Source organism: Gavialis gangeticus, unplaced genomic scaffold (assembly GCF_001723915.1).
Source record: "Gavialis gangeticus isolate Ggan-Ray unplaced genomic scaffold, GavGan_comp1, whole genome shotgun sequence".
Taxonomy (NCBI): domain Eukaryota; kingdom Metazoa; phylum Chordata; order Crocodylia; family Gavialidae; genus Gavialis; species Gavialis gangeticus.
In genome coordinates, this window is record NW_017729022.1 from 116,208,372 (window position 1) to 116,216,694 (window position 8,323).

At 42.7% G+C, this 8,323-nt stretch overlaps 1 protein-coding gene across 1 annotated transcript in view; it reads left to right on the forward strand.

The window, feature by feature from the left end:
- The window catches only part of RAD51AP1 (RAD51 associated protein 1), a 35,485-nt gene that overhangs the window by 11,301 nt on the left and 15,861 nt on the right, over positions 1–8,323 (forward strand). The window contains exons 4-7 of the mRNA XM_019516019.1: positions 2,042–2,151; positions 3,593–3,679; positions 5,974–6,087; positions 6,604–6,768. Of these exons, the coding sequence (XP_019371564.1) occupies positions 2,042–2,151; positions 3,593–3,679; positions 5,974–6,087; positions 6,604–6,768 (476 nt within the window). The remainder of the gene's footprint in view (positions 1–2,041; positions 2,152–3,592; positions 3,680–5,973; positions 6,088–6,603; positions 6,769–8,323) is intronic.

Consider the following 8,323-nt stretch of genomic DNA (forward strand, 5'->3'; position numbering starts at 1 on the left):
ATAATTACAGCGCATTAAGTTTAGTACCTGTAATTACAGGTACTAAATTAAAGCGCCATAATCGGCACGCACTTTTTTGTGACACTAATGTGCAGGAAAATTAGTCTACTACACCTTTAGCATTTCATGTAGATACACCCTGTTACTGATAATTAGTTAATATATCTGCAATACTTTAAAGTCCTAAAGTATTCCATTTTAAGTAGAACCTAGATATTTTATAGGGTTAGTTTCCTTAGTCCCTGAGAAGATGAGGATTTGCAAACCAGCTGGGTTATATACAACCACAAGAAACAATGCACCAGCTAAGTGGAGAAGCAGTGTCCACATTGTGTTAAGTATGATCTATGTTGGCGGCTCCCCCACGGGTCAGAAACTTGGCAATGGGGAGCACTGGAAGCTCTGTGTGGCCAGCTCCAGCCTCACCCAGGCCATTGCCCATGCAGTGAGATCAGGGCCCAGCTGCCCCTTGTGTGTCCAGGACAGGCTGGGCTGTTCCCCCCACCCACCTGCATGCTTGGATTGGGGTCCCTCCACCCCACTGCCCCCCCTCCCCCTTTCCAGATCTGGACCAGGCTGCTTCCCACCCCCTTCCTGTGTTGGAATCAGGGCTGCCCTGTGCTACCCTTACCCCCCCCTTCCCTGTTTTGCCTATGCATCTACAGTGGGAGTAGGCTGCTTCGTCCCACCTCCCCAACCCCAACCTCCCTGTCATCCAGATCATAGTTTCATAGTTAATAGGGTTGGAAGGGACCTGAGCAGATCATCAAGTCTGACCCCCTGCCAAGGCAGCGAAGAGTCCTGGGGTCAAACAACCCCAGCAAGGTGATTGTCAAGCGTTGTCTCAAAGACCTCCAGGGTAGGACCCAGCACCACTTCGCTTGGAAGTTGGCTCCAGATCCTAGCTGCCCTGACAGTGAAGTAGCGCCTCCTGATGTCTAATCTGAATCTACCCTCTGCCAGCTTGTGACCATTATTTCTAGTCACTCCTGGTAGTGCTCGGGGGAGCAGGGACTCCTCCAGTGCCTGCTGGTCCCCCCTGACCAGTTTCTAAACGGCCACTGGATCCCCCCTCAGCCTTCTTTTGTGGAGGCTGAACAGGTTCAGGTACTGTAGCCTGTCCTTGTGGGGCCTGCCCTGCTGCCCCCTGATCATGCAAGATCAGGTCTGGGCTGCTTCTTTCCCATGTGTGGATTGGGGCTACCTTTCCCTGACCTGTCCCTGCCACATGCATCTGAACTAGGCTACTCCCCCCTGCCACATGCATCCAGATTGGGGCCTCTCCACCCCACTCTGGCCCCACCCTGGGCGGACAAATTAAAGTCAGGTTGTACAAACCCCTACAGCTGGATTGAGCCTGTTGGCCAGATCCAGCCCATGGAGGGACCTGGCACTGCCCATCTGGGCCATGAAGCAAAAAGGTTGGGCACCACTGATACAAACCAAGATTATGGATTCTTATCCCATTTCCTTGTTTAGCTTGTATAACTCCAGTATTCCTCAATTGTTTTTTCTCTCGCCTACCCACCTTGCCTCTCCTAGTTACTGTTCCCCCCCACCCTTTATATTCTAATAACTGCTTTCTGTTTGCTGTACTTCCTGCAGTCCCTTCATAGCATCTGATGAAGTAAGCTGTTGCTTCCAAGAGCTTATGCATCTATGATATAGTTAGTCTGTAAGTTACACATCTACAATGCCTTCTTTGAAGTAAAAACTGCAGCAAACGGATGCATAGTTTGTCATGTACTTAACAACTTAGCAAATTAAATAGGTTGTGAGCCATCAGAATATGAACAATGTTAGGGTATCCTGTACTATTATAACATCTGTATTTAATAAAGTTTTTCTTGAGTAAGACATTTTTATGCAATATGGTATAGATTAAGTATTAAAATACTTTTCATTGATTATTTTCTATGCAACTGTTGACTTACAGTAAAATTATGAGTCAGTTTTGTAACGTTTTATTTCACAAATAAATGATTTAGCAGAATTACAAGAATTTTTTCCCTAGGAGTTTCTTTTTTTTTTTTTTTTTCAGGATAGCTTTGGATGATAAGCTTTACAAGAGAGATTTAGAAGTTGCATTGGCTTTGTCTGTCGAACAACAATCTGCAGAAGTCTTTGAAGTGCAGGATTCACAAGAACAAGGTTATTTCTTTAGTTAAAAAAACATTTCAGCCTTTCCCATTGGAAGCCACTGGTTCATATACTGCTGTTTGGCATCCTTTGTATCTGCTTTCTAATTGTGCAGGTAGTATTTATCTTTTTGGAGTAGACTAATTCAGAAAACTAAATGTTTTCTTTTTATCCAGTTATGGATGCATTTGTCATACGAAACCATTTATGTGCTAAACTCCCATAATCACTTCTTTATAATATAGATTAAGTATTAGGAATTTTGGAGGATCTGAGTTAAAATTTCCAGGTGCAGTACACCAACTCTTATAGGATCTGATTCAGCTAATTTGAATGGGGATTGAATTGGGGTTATAGAAATGCCTTTGTCCATTTCAGTCTCTTAACCCACTCAGACTACAGATTCAAATAAAGGAGGTGTGGGCAAAATACAACCCGTGGGCCAGATCCAGCCTATTAATTGATTGCATCTGACCCGTGGCTGCCCCCAAGGCACTCTACATGGAGCTGAGCCCTGTCTCGGGCAGTCTACCCTATGCCCACTGACTGCACATCCTTGGCCCCAGCCCTGGCCAGCAGGCACAGCTTTCCGACACAGTGAGCAGCCATCTGCAGGCAGCTAAGTGGGTAGAAGGCAGCTTGGAGCTGGAGCCCCATGCACTGGAGCAGGAGCTGCCCAACTGCAGCTTCCCTGAGCCCCACCCCTGCCTGGTTGGGTATGTGATGCCATTGTTTCCCTGCACTACCTGTTTTCCAGCGCAGCACAGCAGGGGCAGGAGGAAGAGGAGGAGGACCTGTGCGGAGTGGGGGGGGACAAGCAATACCTGGGTGGCCACCAGGAAGCTGTGCGTGCTAGCCAGGGCAAGGTCAGTGCTGTCAATAGGTATGAGGTGGGTCCAGACAGGAGCACGGTGTGGGTTGCCCTGGGCAGGAATATGCAGGGCTTGGCCCCATGTGGAGCAGTGCAGGGGCAGCTGTGGGCCAGATGGAGTAGGGGTGGGGGCTGACTGCACCTGCACTTGCACTGGACCTCCCAGGCAGACTGTCCTGCATGCACCTCCTGGTCCAGCTTCCTTTCCCTCTGACCAGGTTCTGGGACCGAGTGCGCAGGCAGCTTCCCACACCCCACTCCACATACACCCTACACACAATGTACAAGGGTAAGACTTTATTTTGAGCTATTAGACAATCACCACTATATACATTATGGAAAAGCAAAATACAGGACAAAACTTATCTTTTTAAATAAAATATGTTACAGTTGATGTTTGATATTTTTTTTAGGATATGATTTTTTTTTTTTTATCTATAATTAGTCAAAATGATATCTTCTGGAAGATTTTATGTGGGCAACCCTTGACAGCTCACCAAAACTCATTAAGTGGCCCATCAGCTGAAATAATTGATATCTTAGCTCTATCAGAGATCTGTATTTCACTTTATTTTTATATAGGTATTAAAAAATGTGAAGCCCCTGAATTGGAAAATGCAGATAGCAGTCTTGTCCTCTCCAACTGCAGTGTAGATAGTGTTGTCTTAGGTAAGTTGTTTTTTTGTTTTTTTTTCATGCCTGTCTTTATGTAGACAAAGATGTATGTGGTATTTCTGAAACACAGCCTCCTTCCCCCCACCCCCCCAGTACTTTGTTTTCATTTTCCTGAGAGGAAATACTGAGTTTTTTTTTAAATTGGGTAGTCAAACATACAGCCGATGGGCCAAATCTGACTCTCAGAGCAGTTTCACCCAGCCTGCAGAGCCCCTAGAGGGGCTGGAAAATTAAAGATGGGGCAGGTGGGGCAGAACCTGCTACCAAACTCCGAGCTAAAGAGACCTGATGGACATACATTTGAGGAGCAGAGAACAATGGCTTCATTAACCCCCATGCTGACACCCATTCTTCCATATCTGGATCCAGCCAGGAGGCTACTTGGGGTCCAGGTCTGGCCTGTGGGGGGACCCTGTGGTATGGTTCCAGCACAGGGCCGTGAGTAGGTTTGACATCCTTGTTTTAAACTGTGTACCTATGGTGTGTTTCAGAAGTTCTGAAAGCTTTTAAAGTTGGACCCTGTCTTAAAACCAGTAAAAAAAAAAAAAATGGATATTTCCATCACCAGCCAATGAGAATTAAAAGGAATAAGCATGTTCACAAATGTGTTAAGGTACTGATTATCTCCTTGGAATACCTTCGTGCCCTCACCTCCCTGATTTCACTATTAGCACCTTGTAGGATGCGGGTAGCACCTTGTAATGATGTCCCCATTATGTGTGCTACGTTCTGTCACCAAGTCAACATCTCCCACTTTTCCTTCCCCACCTGCCTGTGTCACACCTATTATCTCCTATTGCCTCTTGATGCTCACTGCCATACATTTACATTTTCACAGGCCTGCATTTTGCATATTGTCTTCTATTCTACCTAGGAGAACACAAAACAGCAAACTCTCCCTAGGCCTGAAGAAGGGTGTTTGCGCTAAAAGCTTGCAAAGAACAATTTTTCCAATTATTAGTTGGTCTATTAAAAGATATCACATTTACCCAAAGAACCTTGTCTGCCATAACATATGAACTTTCAAGGCTCAGGTTTTCTGGTGGGGAGGAAACTTTATGAATGTGATGTTTTCTTTTCATTTTATTTTTATCTTTTGTCTGGATGTTCAGTTCCAGAATAGCATTGGCAACTATTTACAGAAAGTCCACTTCAGAGCAAGTTTTTAATATGAGTGAAATGAAAGTTTCAAGCATTTGAGGAAGCTGTGATGCTGGGCCCTGGGTAATGATCTTCAGAAAAACTGGGAATCGGTTTTGGATAGTCAAGGCTGATAACATCCCTGCCATTTTCAAGGGTCTTAGGCCAAGCTGCAGAAAGCTTCAGAGCTTGTTTCTGACCTATTGGTGAACCTTTGCAGACTTTACAATTAGCCTGGTCAGCAAAGTAAAGAAAGCAGTTAATGTGTCCAGCTAAATGAGCAGGGAAATCAAAACAGACGGAACAAAAGGCTTGAGAGGAGACATTTTAAGGGAAGGCTTTAACGTAGGTAACCCAAACTTAGCATATTACAATTGTAACTTGACAACCTAAGTAGTACTGATTGATGTAATCTAATGTGTTAGATGTAGCTGTGCTATAATAGATATATTTTTGATAAGTTTCTTAGATGAGTTGTAAAAACAAAAGCAGCCTTCTCAGTGAAGACCATAAAACAAGTTGAAGACAAAACAGGATCATGGCAAGAAACATTCAATAATGGTGAGAGAAAGAGATAAGAAATCTTCAATAAAATTGTGATTTTTTTTTTTTCATGTGGATATAAATTCCATCAACTTGACACCTAGATAAAATGGTTCAGTCCCATTATCAAAATCTCAGCAAAATAGAGGCAAGGATTTTTGTGGCTTTAAATAATCAGAGAACTAATGTTACAGTGAGCCATGTGTAAATATTGGGATATGGATGGTCTGGAGGAAAAATTGAAGAATTCAGCAAATTAAAGAGGACCTTTTTACAAGTCTGTGCTATTACCCTTCTGAGTCTGCTCAAGTGATATAGGTGACAATCTATAGTGCACTGTTGTTGGTAGCCAGATAGACACAGGATAAGTATTTCTTCTTGGAGGTGTAAACAGTAAAAGGTCAGGCTGTTGACATGTCTCTTTCTTCTCTTATCAGTAACCAAGGAACTGAACACCTGTAATACAGGTAAAAAGATCCTAAACACTCAAGTACCTGCTTATCTTTTAAATGTGTCAGTTGTTTAGGACTAAGTTAGTGTTAATTAGATCAACATTTTTCCTGTAGGTGTCACTCAGATTACAGATGAAAATAATATCCATGCAGATGTTGTCGTGCAAAGAAGAGCAGTATCCAAGGTCACATCACAGCAGAAGTTACAGACAAATGGCAGTGATGATGGAGACAGTGCTGATGACTATGAACCAGCGTCTGTATCTGGTAAGTATTCTTCTGTCAGACTTGTCACAGTTGGGTATATTTTTAATATGTTCAGTTATGTTGAGAGGAGTATTTTCAGCGAATTGTGTGCTGAATTTCAGTTTATACCTTTTTTTATTACTCATTGGGCATATTTACATGTGCTTGAGGGGTGGCACTGTAATATATAAATTAGTTTTTGAAATTGAGTGCCACTCAATTCACAAAAGCTATGGAGGGATGCCTCGAACTCAGTGAGTGATGCATCAAGTCCAGAAACATTGAGAACTATTGCTCTATAGGTTACCTGTTACAGAAGTCCAATTTTAGTCTTTACATTTTAATACCTAGATTTTCTTTCTCAGTATTTTTTTCCTTTTTTGGTTCAATAATTAAAGTGCTTTTTCCTTCAGATTGATTTAACATAGAGACCCAAACTCATTTGTTTCTGTTCAGAATTAGCTTAGAAAACCCTGGGGCAAAAGTAAAATATATTCTAGGAAAGAGATGTCATATTTCCAATATCTTTTGTTTTAGATGAGGAATCAGAGAGTTGTTCAGATTTCAGTGAAGATGATGAAGAAGACGACTTTGCTGTGAAAAAGAAGAAGAAAATCAAAGAAAAAATAAGAAAGGAAACTAAGGTGAAAGTCCAAACTGATAGAGGAAAAAAACTCCCAAAATCCAGAGTTAATTCTACAGGTAAGGCTGACACTATCAACTTGAAAAATGTCATTTCCTGGGAGTAAATTGAAAGATGTGCCAAGTGTTTGCACTTGCACATCCTGATGATTTAGTTTTGTTGTTCCATAATCACATTTTCCTACACAATAACAAGCAGTTATGCTTTTTTCACCTATACTGTATGGAAGAAATACAGTAATAGGGAAATTGACTGATTAACTATTGAGGATAGTAATGAAATTGACCAGTACTCAAAGTGTAGTTAAATGTATAAAGAAAAAAACCTGGAAAAATTTGAGATTTTTTTTTTTTTCTCTGAAATATTTTATGTTGCTTATAATAAAAGTAGAATAAAAATGAAAAGTCATATATGATGTGATTTAATTGACTAGGCTGCTTAAAAATGGGTAGGCTTCAATGAATTTGGGTTTTTTAAATACATTCTGATCTGATAATTACTTCTGTGAAAATGGATCTTTGCACTCCCATGGTTTGATTGCAGGTTATCAAAGCCATACTCATAACCTTTGTTAATTTATTGATGTTTGTTGAGTTATAGGTTCACTATCTCATGCAACTTTCTTCTGCACAGAAAGCTTTTTAAAATATATTTCTTTGAATTAACTCACCATGTATCACAGTGTTTATTAATACATGGTCCATTGCAACTTTTTTACATACACCTTGTATCTGTTGTACTAGGTTTGGTTCTACCATCCTTCATGCTTTCCTTATTGGGTATAGCAGTTCGTACTTACTTTGTCCAGGGTATTCATGAATAGATTCTGAATATTTTGGTGCCTTCCACCAAACTTCCAACATGTAGCCTTTTATCTCCTGTTGCTCCAGGTTTGCCTGATGGCCTGTGTACCTTAATCAGTTTTTGTTCTGGTGCGAGCTTGATTTTTTTCTTTGTGAAGTTTGCAGCAAATTTGTGTCAGCTCATCTTTCTGCATAATTTTACAATACTTGGTGTAACTTTAATTATATGAATCAGGGGTGCTTAATCTCTGACCTGTAGGCCAGATCCAGCCCACAGTGCCATGTCTTGAGCTCCCCCCAGAGCTTTCCACAGGTCTGGAAATTTGGTGGCATGGGGACAATAACACTGTTCCCTTGCTGCCAGATTACCAGACCTGTGAGGAGCCTGAAGCCCTGTGCGCTGGATCTGGCTCCTGATCCCAGCACACAGATTTGGATGGGGGCAGCGTCAGGCCACAGGGCCCAATCATGGTATTTGGGGGCAGGAGGGGGTGGTGCCAGACCTCTGGGACCCAGTCCTGGTGCGAGGAGGCAGTGCCACCCCAATCCCTGAGTGTGGGGCGTGGGAGGGGGAGGGGGCAGGGGCAGAGCTGGATTCCCAGGACCCAATCCATGTGGCTGGAAGGAAACAGTGCTGGGCCTCCAAAAGGTCCAACCCCAGCATGCAGAGCAGGGAGGAGCCAGTACTGGGCCCCAGGGCCCGATCTGATCCCCATCCAGCTCATCTGGCCTGCAGGGCCAAAAGGTGGAGCACCACTGATGTAAGTCATTGTACTGCCTGCATCCAAATGGGGACGTAAAAATGGGAATG